Source organism: Sminthopsis crassicaudata, chromosome 1 (genome assembly GCF_048593235.1).
Source record: "Sminthopsis crassicaudata isolate SCR6 chromosome 1, ASM4859323v1, whole genome shotgun sequence".
In the NCBI taxonomy this organism is placed as follows: Eukaryota; Metazoa; Chordata; class Mammalia; order Dasyuromorphia; family Dasyuridae; genus Sminthopsis; species Sminthopsis crassicaudata.
Window position 1 is genome coordinate 586500325 of NC_133617.1, and position 15024 is coordinate 586515348.

A 15024-nucleotide genomic window follows, 5' to 3' on the forward strand; every position below is an offset into this window, starting at 1 on the left:
TTCTAACAGAGAGGTGGAAGAAAAAGAACAGGGAGAACAGAATGATGGGGTTCTAGTGGCAGAGAGTTGTGAGAATCCCTTTTTGGTTGGTGCAGGTCCTTCATGAAAGAATTCACCAATCTGAAGAGTTTTGGGTGGCAAAAAGGGAAGTTTATTGTTGGATGAAAAGTCAGCTTTGCCAGAAAAACTGAATTCTTCAGTGGCAAAGTCCTATTATGGAGATGGAGGCTGGCACTGAGAAGAGATCCTTCACAGCCAGGGTCCTGGCAGCTATGCCAAAAGGCAAAGCATGCTACTTTGGACATTCTGCAAATAAATGAGAGAGCAGAAACCTATTTTATGAGCAGATTTTGGTGGTGGGGGGGGGGGAGGGGGGCTGGAAGCAATTTGAACTGATCAGACCAGGATTTCCCAAATGAAATTACTTTGAAGGCTTTTTCAGCCTGAATTTGAATGGAGATCTGGCTATCAGTAGAGGTGATTTGCCTTTCTTTGCAGTGGCTAGAAACTGGAAACTAAGTGGATGTCCATCAATTGGAGAATGGCTGAATAAATTGTGTTATATGAATATTATGAAATATTATTGTTCTGTAAGAAATGACCAACAGGATGATTTCAGAAAGCCTGGAGAAACTTACATGAACTGATGCTGAGTGAAATGAGCAGGACCAGGAGATTGTTGTATATTTCAACAACAGTACTGTATGATGATCAATTCTGATAGACGTGGCCATCTTCAACAATGAGATGAACCAAATCAGTTCCAATAGAGCAGTAATGAACAGAACCAGCTACACCCAGCAAAAGAACTCTGGGAGATGACTATGAACCACTACATGGAATTCCCAATCCCTCTATTTTTGTCCACCTGCATTTTTTATTTCCTTCACAGGCTAATTATATACTATTTCAAAGTCTGATTCTTATTGTACAGCAAAACAACTGTTTGGACATGTATACATATATTGTATTTAATTTATACTTTAACATATTTAACATGTATTGGTCAACCTGCCATCTGGGGGGGAGGGGAAGAAGGGGAAAAATTGGAACAAAAGGTTTGGCAATTGTCAATGTTGTAAAATTACCCTTGCATATATCTGGTAAATAAAAACTAAAAACTATTAAATTTGGAAAAAAAAAAAAAGAAAAGAAAAAGAAAAAAGAAATGGCTCAGCCTGAGAAGCTCTCTCACAGACTCCTGAGAGACCAGGAATCAAAGGGGACAGAATTCCAGCACATTAATTTTACAGATCAAAAGGGAACACAGTTTTACATCCCCATCAAGAAGACAGGAAAGAAGCACAGATTAACAACATGGTTTAAAAATTGAATGCTGATGACTAATAGGAAAATGTCTTACATGAGTGCACATTTGCACATGTATTATCAGATTGCTTACCATCTTGCTAGGAGGAGGAAGAAGAGGGAGAGAGGGAAGAAATTTTGGAACTAAAAATGTTTCAAAAAATGAATGTTGAAAATTATCTTCACATGTAATTGGAAAAAATAAAATGCTATTAAATAAAAAATAAGTTGGATGTTGAATTTATTACATAATTAAAAACTAAAGCAAGATATGCATAGGAGATCTGCAGTTTCACACTCAATCCTATCTTATCTGGTATGAACATAAAAATAAATGCTCACTTTATTTGGTGTTTGTTAAGCTTAAAATAATTTTTAAAAGTACTTTTCAATTTCTAAGTTCAGTCCAAAATTTAATGGCCCTACTTGTAAAGTCTAGGCTAGCTCCCTGGAGACCTCAGGAACAGCTGGAGTCAAGATAAGTAAAAGTCCTCAGTCTTCAGGGGGAGAAGTGAAGGAGACAGACAAACTGTCACAAGCTTGCCACCAACCTCTCTTCTCCTCATCCTGCTGCAAAGTGAAGTTCTCTGGCCTCTCTCACCCCATCCCTTAATCCTTTTTTACAATTATCTGTATACACCAAACTTAGAGCCAGCAGGGAACAGTGAGAAGGGACATTTTCCAAACATATGCTAATAGAATAATTGTCCAACAGCTAATTAGCCTTAAGTGCTCAGTTTTCTGATTCAAGCACACCTGTTAGGATTACTAAGTGAGAACTGAGGTTGTCTGGATAGTGACAAGGTGAGAATTCAGGTTTTCTGGACAATTACAAGGTGAGAACTCAGGTTGACTTGATAGAGGGGGCAAGCTCATTGGCTGGGGTGGTTCTTCCCAGAAGCCCTTGCATTATCCCACGCCCATTCTCTGGGAGATTAAAAGAGATAGCACTGGGCTCAGAGAGCAGATCGGCCTGGAGAAGGATAAGAGCTGGAGGAGATTCAGAGCCAGGATTCAAGAAGAAAGACTCTGCATTGCATCAGGCTTGACGGGGCTCTCTGCAGGAAGGGAAGTCACTTCTAAGGACAAGAGTTAACAGCAACTGCCTGGAGACAACGGTTCACTACAGGAAGAAGAATCTGTCTGAAAGATTTGAGTAGACACAGCAGATCTCTTCCCAGAGAGCGATCCGGCAGCTTCTGGAGACGACAGCTCAATACAATTGGCGCCCAACGTGGGGCAAGGACTTTTGCTTATCCTGACAAGAGGAGCTAGACCAGACCTTCGCACACACCTTTTAAGTGTTTCATCCCTTTACACCTACTAAATTTCCATGTTTCATTTAATAGATTAAAAATAAGTCTGTCCCCAGAGAAATGCAAATTAAGACAACTCTGAGATACCACTACACATCTGTCAGATTGGCTAAGATGACAGGAACAAATAATGATGAATGTTGGAGGGGATGTGGGAAAACTGGAACACTGATACATTGTTGGTGGAGTTGTGAAAGAATCCAGCCATTCTGGAGAGCAATTTGGAACTATGCCCAAAAAGTTGTCAAATTGTGCATACCCTTTGACCCAGCATTGCTGTTATTGGGATTATATCCCAAAGAAATACTAAAGAGTGGAAAGGGACCTGTATGTGCCAAAATGTTTGTGGAAGCTCTTTTTGTTGTAGCTAGAAACTGGAAGTTGAATGGATGTCCATCAATTGGAGAATGGTTGGGTAAATTGTGGTATATGAAGGTTATGGAATATTATTGCTCTGTAAGAAATGACCAGCAGGATGAATACAGAGAGGCTTGGAGAGACTTAAATCAACTGTTGCTGAGTGAAATGAGCAGAACCAGAAGATCACTATACACTTCAACAACAATACTGTATGAGGATGTATTCTGATGGAGGTGGATATCTTCAACATAAAGAAGATCCAACTCACTTCCAGTTGATCAATGATGGACAGAAATAACTATACCCAGAGAAGGAACACTGGGAAGTAAATGTAAATTGTTAGCACTACTGTCTGTCTACCCAGGTTTACTTATACCTTCGGAAGCTAATAATTAATGTGCAACAAGAAAATGGTATTTACACACATATATTGTATCTAGGTTATATTGTAACACATGTAAAATGTATGGGATTACCTGCCATCGGGGGGGAGGGAGTGGAGGGAGGGAGGGGATAATTTGGAAAAATGAATTAAAAAAAAAAAAAAAAGTCTGTCCTTTAGTAGGACTTGTGATTTTAATAATACCTGGAACTCTCAAATGAATAAATTCCCTCAACCAATAAATATCAGCACTTTTTCTGTAACTTAATTAATCATAAGAGTTGCCTAGATGTAAAAAACAAAAATGTCTTAACAAGAACTTCACTGACTCACTGATGGATGTAGGAAAGATTTTACTTTACAGTCTTGCAAGAATAGGTGTCTAAGCTAATAAACATATTCTTGAAACACCAAGGCAGATTATTTATTTCCTTTATTTTATTTCCTTTTTCCATATCCTAGTTTCTCAGTTCTTAGGTTTCAATTTTCTAATTTAAGTTTCATTGCAATTTTCATAACTGTGGAACATAAACTCCTGTCCAATTCCTACACTAGAGCAGAGGTTAAGTGATTTATCCAGAATCACATAGTCTGTATGATAAAGAATAAGGTTTGAACCCAGGTTTCCCAGTCTTGGAAGCCAGTTTCTATTCAATACAAATGATATTATTCATTTTATTTGTGGAAAAAGAAAACTCTCACTACCAACCAGATTTGTAATCTCATCAATTTGAAGTGGTATAGTTCCTGAGGAGGATGTAACAACAATAAACTAATCTGGCCTTGGGAGTGCCACAAAGCTGACTGTCAGATAAGGAATGATTGATCTGTAAGCACAAAGTTTTGGAGAATTCAATAGTGGGTGAAGCCCTAGAATTCAATACTTCTCAATTTTACTTTTAAGTCATAAAATTAGCATATCAGTGACTTGAATAACCTAATATTTGTTTCTTTTTCTTATGTAATTAGTTTCTTATTGTGCTCTATCACTATTGATCAGAGAAATGCAAATTAAAACAACTCTGAGATTCCACTACATAACTTTCAGATTGGCTAAGATGACAGGGAAAGATAATGACAGGGGGAGGGGATGTGGGAAGACTGGGACGCTGATACATTGTTGATGGAATTGTGAACAGACCCAACTATTCTGGAGAGCAATTTGGAATCATATCCAAAAAGTTATCAAACTGTGCATATCCTTTTGACTCAGTAGTGTTTCTGATGAGGTCTAGATTTGGGGTACCCAAATGAAATTAAGGTCTAGTGGCAGGTTCAGGGTACAGGGAGTCAAATGGAGCTCCCCTGCAACCTCTAGGATTTGGCGCATGGATAGGGAGTTAAATGAGGTCTAGTAGCTGCATGAGTCCCTTGTAAAGGAATTTACAGGCTGGAAAGCCTAGATTGATAAAAGAGGTTTATGGGGGCAGCTAGGTGGCGTAGTGGATAGAGCACCAGCCTTGAATTCAGGAGGACCCGAGTTCAAATGTGGTCTCAGACACTTAACACTTCCTAGCTGTGTGACCCTGGGCAAGTCACTTAACCCCAGCCTCAGGGTGGGGGGGAGAGGTTTATTATAGGCATTGGAAGTGAGATTAAAGTCTAGTTAGGTGATGGTAGAAATAAGAGGGCACTGGAAACAGGATTCCAGTGGGCAGGGAGTCCTTGGTGCCAGGCATAAGGCTGGCATGTTTCGACCCTCTGCAAAGAGAGGACTCTAGCTTGGCTCTTTTATAATGAGAGATTTAGCTAAAGGAGCCCGTGGGTGGAGTCCCAAATTGGCTAATATCCTGTGGGGGTTGGGACAGGGTGCTTAGACCAGTATTTTCCAATCAAAAGACCTAGCTTCCTGAATTGATAATCATCAGCTAGGAGGGGCTGGGAATCAGAAAAGATTTAATCAATCTGAAAGGACCAGTTTCTTAAAGGGACCACAACCCTCTTCATTTCTACTGGGCTTATATCCCAAAAAGATCTTAAAGGAGGGAAAGGGACCTGTATGTGCAAGAATGTTCATGGCAGCCCTCTTTGTAGTGGACAGAAACTGGAAACTGAGTGATGTCTGTAATGTGCTGTTGTCTCCAGAAACTGCCAATCGCTCTCTGGTCTAGAGGAGAGACTTCTTCCTCCAGAGAGCTGCCTCAACTCTGGCCTAGAGCAGAGACTCTCTATCTCTGTAGTGCCGTTCTCTTTTATCCTCCCAGAGAATGGGTGTGGGATAACGCAAGGGCTTCTGGGAAAACTTACTTCAACCAATGAACTTGCTCCTCCTAAGCATGCAAGCTCCTCCCCAGGAGTTCACAGATGTAAATCTCCCAGTAAAGGCCGGAACTAGAGAATTGTTAAGTACCAACTTAGCACTTAGTAAGAACCTAACAGATGCCCATCAATTGGAGAATGGCTGAATAAATTGTGTATATGAATTTTATGGAATATTATTGTACTGTAAGAAATGACCAATAAGGATGATTTCAGAAATGCCTGGAGAGACTTACATGAACTGATGCTGAGTGAAATTGATGCAGTTTGGTCTCAATTGCTGGTGGTCAAGAGGTTAGTGGCTTTTAAGAGAGTTGTTAAGAATCCCCTTTAAATTGGCCGCAGGTTTAGGAGTGAAAGAATTCACTCATTCCTGAATTATTAATTGCAAAAATGAAAATTTATTGTTGGATAGAAGTCAGTTTCTAGTGGGAAATGGAGTTTTGGCACTGAGAATGCTTTCTCAGTGGGCAAAGTGGTTCTGGCAAATTGCTTAGGCCATCTGCAAAAACCTTAGTTGAGGGAGGCTGTTATCTTGGGTATCTTAGTGGGGGCTGGGACAGCCTTAGCTGATCAGACCAGGTGGGGGAGGCTTTAGGTTCCCAGGCTTAGATTCTTACCAGTTTTTAGCCCGGATTTCTTATTGGAATTAACAACATTTCAAATGGGTGCTTTTTGACCAGAATTTCTAATTGAATCAAAGGCTCTGGCATCCCAGAAAGACAACTTGTCTGGAAGGGGGGGCTACGCCTTCCCCAGGAGGGGCTGAGAATCTAAAAGGGATCACAGATCAAAAGGAAATAGTTTCTTAAAGGGATCATAACTTAGTAAAGGAAACAGTTCCCTCCTGCTTCAAAATGAGCAGAACCAGGAGATCATTATACAAGGCAAGAAGATTATATGATGATCAATTCTGATAGATGTGGCTCTCTTCAACAATGAGAGGATTTAAACCAGTTCCAAATGTTCAGTGACGAAGAGAGCCATCTACACCCAGAGAGAGGACTGTGGGAACTTGAGTGTGGTTTACCACACAGCATTTTCACTCTTTTTGTTGTTGTTTGCTTGCATTTTATTTTGCTTCTCTCTCTCTCTCTCTCTCTTTTTTTAACTGGTTTGATTTGATTTTTCACTGTGGCACAGTGACCCTTACCCAAATTAAAATTGGAGACTTTCAAGGTAAAAAGCAGGAAAAAAAAAAAAAGGATTTATTAGGATCTCAAGAAAATAGGCAACTCCCAACAGAGAAGATATCAGTAGTGCAAACTGCAAACTAAAAGATTATATAAACCCTAACCAGAAGTTCCAGAAGTTTTTTGTGTTTTGTTTTTTTTTCCTGAAGCAATTGGAGTTAAGTGACTTGCCCAGGGTCACACAGCTATCGAATGTTAAGTGTCTGAGGGCAGACCAATCCCTTTTTCTCTACTGGGCTCCATCCTTGTCCTTTTAATACTCCAAGTCGTTTAATTTTTACCATCTTGACTAGCTCAATTTGCAATCCCTCCCAATTATTTCTTATTAAAATCTTAGAATTAAAGTATGTTCCATTATCAGAATCACTGGGTTCTATCAATCCGTGCTTTGGTACAATTTATTCCAATATTATTTCACTAATCTTTCTTAAGGCAGCAGAGCTCAGAGGAAAGTCTCTATCCATCCTGTCAAATAGTCCACTATAATCAGTAACTTCACTTTTCTCACTGGTGTCATTTCAAAAAAATGAATAATTGAATTGAATATTCTGGAGCCAGGCTCCTTCCCTTCAGAGGAATACCTCCTTGATATCTTCTTGTTTATCTTTAGATGGATAACACACCTTTCAGGTATAGTTTGTTTTTGCAATTTCACATATCCCTCTACATCAAATTTTCTTGCATTTATTTCTTTGTTAAAGGGAGAAAGACAAATCTTAAGATTCAGAATAAGTAATATCTAAATAACTTTGAACCAAATTTCACAAAATTTATACCACATAATATCCAGTTGGGCTGACAAAATGTTAAAGCACAGCTCATACAAATCTTTACAAATTGCTCAATGTGCAATTTAGCAAGCAACATAGTAGCTTAAATATATTTTACCTAATTAGGAGATATAAACATGTGATCTTGTTGGAGGCGGTAGCCCCCTTTGATAGTCTTTGTTTAATCTCCAACTTCCTTAGGGCTAGTTTTGGTTTTCAGCCCCCATTCTAATGATCTGAAATTCCTTTCTGGGGAGAGACTGAAGGAGATAAGAGAGAATTCTTGTCTTATTTACAAAAACAGAGAATTCTTGTATTATTGACAAATATCTCTGGAACCTCTTGATAACATCTCTGTGCAAACATTATTTTGATGACTCTAGTTATGTATATAAGGAAAGTTGAAAAAATGAAATCTTTGCATTTGGAGTATACCAGCCAATGCCCGTCAACTGATGTCCCCTTGCAGGCTGTCTGGTCTTCCTGAAGGCCAAATGCCTGTCTATCCCTTTACTCAATAAAGACTTTGTTTCCATACAGCGTTAAGTAGCTAAATTCATTTGCTACAGGACCTGCATGGTGGTTACTTTGGGAAGGAGAAAAGGAACTGACCCATCTTGGTTTAGAACCTCAGTTTACTCCTCATCAATCTTTTTAGGTAAGTTATCACAGAACAAAAACATTTTTTAACTTAAAATCAAATACGGATTTAAATTTCCAGTAATGATATTTCTAAAGTTTTACACCAGAATAAACAAGTTCACAATTTTAGTACACCTTAGTTCAGGGATTCTCAAATTATGGCCTGCGAGCCAGATGCAGCCGCTGAGGACGTTTATGACCTCCCCGACCTCCCCGACCTCCCCAACCTCCCCCCCCTCCCCGGTTAAGGCAAATGGGCTGAGGGGAGGAGACAGTGTGAGTTTTTGTTTTTACTATAGTCAGGCCCTCTAACAGTCTGAGGGACAGTTAACTAGCCCCTATTTAAAAAGTTTGAGTTCCACTGCTTAGTTAATAGTAATTATCACATAACAATTTCAAAAGGCCTGGTGTTGAAGGCTCCTTTGAATTTACACTCAGTCCTTGAGAACAATTCCTCCAAGTACACCTCCCTATTTACTCCCTATACATTTTTGTATTTTATCCCTATTCTTTCTAAAGGGCTATCTTTCCAGGACACTAGATAGGTTTAGAACCAGCTACCTTAGATTGTTCCTTTCCCAAGGTTCACATCATCTTATTGTCTTTGGTGGCGGACTCCCCTAGATCTTACCAAAGGAAAATGGGAGAATCCTTATGGAATTGAACTGCTTAGAGCTTTCCAATAACAAAGGGAAATGGGACCCTTTATAGACTTCAACTGCTTAAAGTCTCCCAGTTCCAATCACCAGGTGGCTCACCAGTTCTTGGCAAAATGAAAGTCCTCCTGATAGTTGAGATTCTCTCCTGCCCCTATCAGTCACTTGCCCTAACTGGGTTGTGCACAAATTACCTAAATGATTTCAAAATTTCCTTAGCCATTTTATCTCGATTGAATTAATCCTCTATCTTTGCTAGCCCACTTCTGTTTTTGCTTACTCTGAGTGTCTCTCTTTGGGAATTTACCCAATCAGAGCAGGAGTTTCCAGGGACCACAGGAGAACTCTCTGGAGGATGCCTGCCCAAGGATTTGGTACCGGAAAGACTCCTCACAAACAGGAAACATCTGGGAATGAGCCTCCAGAACTGGGTGGGACAGCAATCGTTACCCCAATTAAAATCAGAGATTCTCAAGATAAAAAGAAAAAAAAAAAAAGGGACTTATTACAATATGACAGAAAGAGCAACTCCCATGACAAACTGCCAGTGGAGGAATGCAAAGTACAAACTGCAAAACACAAGATTACATGCTCCTAACTAGAAGCTCCCCTCCCCCACTTTCCCTCCCATTTTCTGGGAGAGTCCAGGCTTACACCCAAAAGAGGGAATCTACCCAAGAAATAAAAAAATACTAGTAAACAACACTTTGCCCATTAAATACTTAAATGATAATTACAGGGTTATAGGAGGGAAATGTTTATTTAAAATAATCCAATACCTGCCCCTTTTAGCCATAGCTCCACTTGTTATTGCAAAGTCTCAAGTCACAATTAGGGCATAGGTAAAGGCCACTTTCTTATGAGAAGACCTCTCACTCAGTTTATCCCATTCAGGTTTATTTAGGGGAAGGGGTTGCAGACAAAATAAGACAAAAATAAGATAAAATAGGTGCCAGGAATGGGAATTGGGAGAGCAATACGATTCCCAAGGAAAATAATGTTATGAAGCTTGGGTTTGCCATTGACTGGCAGAGTAAATCCACAGAGGAATTCAGCTAATGAGTTAGCTATAGTAAGAAGAAAGATGTCATTAAAGGGAAAGCACTATGAGAAGGAAGAGAAATAGAGTACCTCATAGTGCACTTCCTCCTGAAAAGGACTTAGCAAAGATCTTCATCATGAGCAGTTCTTTTATAGGGAAAATACAGCTCTGGAAGTCTGTCAAGGAAACCAGGGAAATAATGCTGGGAACTCAGAGTGAAAGACTCAAGGAGCCAGATGGATCAGTACCTAGCAGACCAAGTGGAAGACCTATCTAAAGATAATATCTCAAAAGTTGTTTAAAGATACACAGAAGTTGATAAAGAATTCCATCCTCACAATGATTATATACAAACAAGATAGTCTGAGTCTTGGTAATGTTCAATAATGGTCAGGCTTCTTAACAAAGGGAAGAGAATATCTACATTAACTAAAGAGTTCAATTAGCTTGGAGTTCACAGATTTGTTTTTGTAAAGTCAATTAAATCAGTGACAGGCTCTTGAATGGGTACCATCTTTTGTCCCTTTTTGAATACTTGCCTCCATGAAGATAAATTGCACCTAGAGATGGTTTGCTTATGTCAAGTAGCAAGAGAAAGAGCAAAATTCTTTAAAATGATAGGCTTTAGTAGATTGGATCTATACTATACAATGGACACCTTCTCCTATAACAATCTGGCATTGAGGCAAGAGACTTCATTTTCTGGGTAAAGCCCTGAGTAATGTCCCTGGCTTTAGCCATCAGCTTCCCTTCTTTACCTTCTCCAGATATGGAGTAGTAACCAAATTTGAAAAATATAAGCAGACCAGATCAGCCACAGTAGATGTTCAGGCAAATTCAGGTATGGTGAAAAGAAGCATGGTGCTGTATACCCAACAGGTGGTCAGAAGGAAGCAGATATCATAAGGATTTCTGAGTTTGGTTCTGGAAAAACAAGGTTGCTTAAACTGATAGCTATGATTTAATTGTAGTAGGGATGGAACTATATTAAGGATGACAAGGTTATTTCTGCTCAACAGTGTTCTTTATGGGAGTTGTAGTGCCCATCTGTGAAAGAGTAATAATTATTTTCAAAGAATATTTTCCATTATGCCCCTGATCACCAGATCAAAGGGTCAAACACTTCTCATAAACTGGATCTTCAATAAATGGCACTGTTGGGGATCAAACAGATTATCTTTGAAAGAATTTGGGACTTAAGTAAGTCATCACCAAATTAGGAATAACTGAGAATGATGTACTTAGAGAGGGCCTTCTTTTAGGAATTTAGTAAGGGTTAATTAACTGCCCAACAAAGCAAGATAAAATTATTTAAATAATCTGATAAGTAGAATTTTGAGGTTATAGGAGTTTGCTAACATGAGATTCTAAAGTCTTGATGGAACTGCATATGTGGTGATTCAACATACATACAGAAAAGCCCATGGGTAAGAAGAATGGTATTATTAGTGTGTAGTAATATTATAGCAAAGGACAGTACCCAAGCTATTTTGGAGAAAGATTAAAGTTTGTGGTTTAATGTCCTAGTTTACATTCTTTTGGTGCTATTTTCTTATTTACCGATTACTGTTGTCTAGACATGATGGATCATGGAATTGTAGACTATGCAGGTTTATACCTGTGCCTGTCAGTAATTGAGGATTTCTGTAGGGTTTGGGCTGGGTTTTAAGCAACAATCAGAACCTCATCAGCATTACCCTAGGAAGGGGGAGAACTCTCTAGTCCAGCACTTTTTTGAATCTTCTATTTAGGATGACTAACTTTATAATAGACTGCTTTTAGATATAGTTTTACTAGACTCATTATATCAACTTCTTGGAGTTGCTGGGTCTCAAGGTCTTTGTCCAAACTAGGAGCTCCATACTTCCTACAGAAATGACCATTGGTGGATTTCTTTTCCCCTGTGAAAGTTTGGACTTCCCAGAAAGAATTTTGGAGAATAATGGAGGTGAAACTGTTGGGAGGAACCTTGCCCTCTAATAACTGGAAGTTCTAAGTAACTATGGTTAATGTTTTTATGTAGAAAAAAAATCTTTAGCTGACTGGCAATCCTGAATGTCTGTCAGGGGTTTTCAAACTATGGTCCACGGACCAGATACGGCCACTGAGGACGTTTATGTGGCCCGCTGGGTTATGGCAAATGGGCTGAGGGACAGAGACAGAGTGTGAGTTTTTGTTTTTACTATAGTCCGGCTCTCCAACAGTGAACTGGCCCCCTATTTAAAAAGTTTGAGGACCACAGGATGAAGGTAAAGGAGAATCCTCCCCATTTCCAAAGAGAAGCCCCTTAGCAGAGAATTTTGTAGGGGTAAAGATTTTATAATGCCCCATAGGTCTCACAACAAACAGCACAGTTAATGGGCCTGACTTGGTCCAAAGCAATTCTGGTATCAGAAGAGACTGCACATTTGATTGTTTCTTTGCAATTCACTACAGATAACAGATAATTGCTTGGCAAGTCATCACCCTGTGCTCCTCAGGTGTGCAATCACCATTATACTTCAAGAAATCTTTAGGAAATGCCATCATGTGTATGATTTGGTATTCCAACTCATTTGAAGAAGGTGGTGGTAGTAAAGCTTGGAATTTATGGTCTTTGACTTGTTCCATATTCGCTTACTATATTCTTTCATGGTATCATCATCTCATAACTTATCTTAAAAAGAAAAAACCAAAACCTTCACCTGTAATAAGCCCCTCTATTGTTGCCTAACCCAGGCTTCTGGCATCCAAGAGGTTAGAGTTGTTCAGTAATATAATCTTTTTTTAAAAATAATAACTTTTTATTTTTCAAATAAATATAGTTTCAAGTTTTTCTTCCTCCCTTTCCACCCTCCCTCCTCTAGGCAGCAAGCAATTCATTATAGAATTATAGAATATATAGATTTTGTGCAATTCTTATAAACATATTTTCATATTCATCATGCTATACAAGAAAAATCAGATCAAAAGGAAAAAAAAAAAAACAAGAGAAAAAATGAGCAAACAACGACAACAAAAGGTCAAAACACTATGCTGTGATCCACATTCTCCACAGTTCTGGTTACAGATAGCACTTTCCATCACAAGTCTATTGAAATTGCCAGGAATCCCCTCATTTTTGAAAAGAGCCAAGTCCATCACAGCTGATCATCATATCATCTTTTTTTTTTTTCCCTTTTCCGAGGCTGGGGTTAAGTGACTTGCCCAGGGTCACACAGCTAGGAAGTGTTAAGTGTCTGAGACCAGATTTGAACTCTGGTCCTCCTGAATTCAGGGCTGGTGCTCTATCCACTGTGCCACCTAGCTGCCCCCATCATATAATCTTATTGCTGTGTACGATATTCTCTAGGTTTTACTCACTTCTCAGTGATAGTCAAAAGTTATTTAGGATGTTGTCACCCAAGAGATGAGGTGTGAAGGAACAGTATCTACTAGGGTCCCTGCAATGTAGGCTAATTCTAGAAATCTATTAATTTTTAGTTAAGTGGTTTGATCTAAGGAGAAATGTGCTGACTGATTTTCCATCCTGTGCTCTGGTGAGCATCCAGTGAGCTCCTCCTCACCTTGGCTGCCTTCTGGATCTAAGTAGAGGCACTGCAACAGAATCCCATGCCCAAGGCCAGCACAGGGTTCCCTATAATCTCCTATTGACCAATTGTGTGAACCTGCCTGCCCTGGCTCTGTTCTGATTCTTGATGCGCTAGACCTTTCCTGCAAACCTCCCAAGCTGTCTTATCCTGAAAAATTGTATCATCCTATTTGGGTTCTGTTAGCTACATAAATCTGGGGCAAGTCACTTCTTGATCAGCTTCAACTTTTTTACCTACAAAATTCAGATAAAAACACTCATCTCCCAGGCTTGTTGTATCTGGCAAATAGTAAACACTATAAAAATATTAGCTATTGATATTATTATTACTATCCTGACAGAGGAATAGACTTAAGATGCAAAAGGAGACATTTTTGGATATGGCCAATGTGGGAATTTATTTTGATCAAATTTTTTACAGGTTTTTTTTTGTTTGTTTTAATAAGAGAAGAGAAAACATTTTCATTAACTGAAATCTAATTTAAAAAACTTTTAAAGGGGAAAAAAAAATGAAGTTAAAAATAGTCCCAGAACCCTTTATCTAAAAGGGAACTGAACTAAATTTATAACTTGTTAACTAATTCATAAGATGCACTTTTTGAAAATTGATTTTTAAAATATTAATGCAATTAATAATTCAAGCTATTATAATTTAATGTTACTTTATTATAGTTTTAAATATCATAAAATATCCATCTTTTAAAGTGGAATATAACCACTATTTCCTAAATTACTAATCAATAAACAATTGATAAAGGAATAACCATCAGGATTATTTAGATATGGTGTAGTTTGTCTAATGAGGTAGTGAGTGTTCAGTCACTGGAAGGTTCAAAAAATGACTAAATGACTATCTGTTGCAGATATAATAGAGAAGATTCCCAGGTTAGGTGAGAAGTTGGACTTGACCTTTAGGGATGCTTCTCACTCAAAGATTCTGATTCTGATACAATGTAATTTTTAATAATTGATAAAGAATGACTCTAAAAATTAGTGTTACTGAAACATGTTTTAAACAGTCTGAATTAGTTGAATAGAGCCAAAAAAAATTTTATATATATATATATATAGTTTCTCCTTAAATTTACTATTTAATTGCATGTAAACAAGCAGAATTGTTCAAATAAAATTTAAATTTTTTTCAAACTGTAAAATAAGAGTCTTCAAGGCTGGATCCGCTGCCCAGTCGATCTTTGCTGCCATAACAATATGCTAGAATGAAAATAAAAAATAGGTACGTTGAATATTCTTGGAATACTAATGCTAACATTTTAATATAAGAGTGCTTTCTATTAAAATAAAAATTTTACTGCATATTTTCTCTGCTTAATTTGATTCAGGGGCCTGAATTTATTTATAGAGGATGAAAGAAATCATGGATCTTATAGTTGTGGGAAACAGATGTTTACAAATAAGTATTTGTTCCTGTTAATGGTTATTTTACAATTTAAAATACCTAAGAAAAGGTAAACAGTTGGTTGGGATTAGATTTTTTTGTTTGCTTTTTAAAACACTAATGAGAAAT

General features: G+C 38.2%; 1 protein-coding gene across 3 annotated transcripts in view; it reads right to left on the reverse strand.

Moving 5' to 3' along the window:
• Positions 1–156: 156 nt before the first annotated feature.
• The window catches only part of CENPH (centromere protein H), a 30530-nt gene continuing 15662 nt past the window's right edge, over positions 157–15024 (reverse strand). For 2 of the 3 annotated variants that reach the window (XR_012484777.1, XM_074282366.1), the window contains one exon: positions 14145–14711. Coding sequence is in view for 2 of the 3 variants with exons in the window: in XM_074282366.1 (XP_074138467.1) it covers positions 14619–14711 (93 nt within the window). In the remaining variant the exon portion in view is untranslated. Of the gene's footprint in view, positions 307–14144; positions 14712–15024 lie in introns of those variants that run through there. The other variant, XM_074282367.1, reaches the window with a different exon arrangement.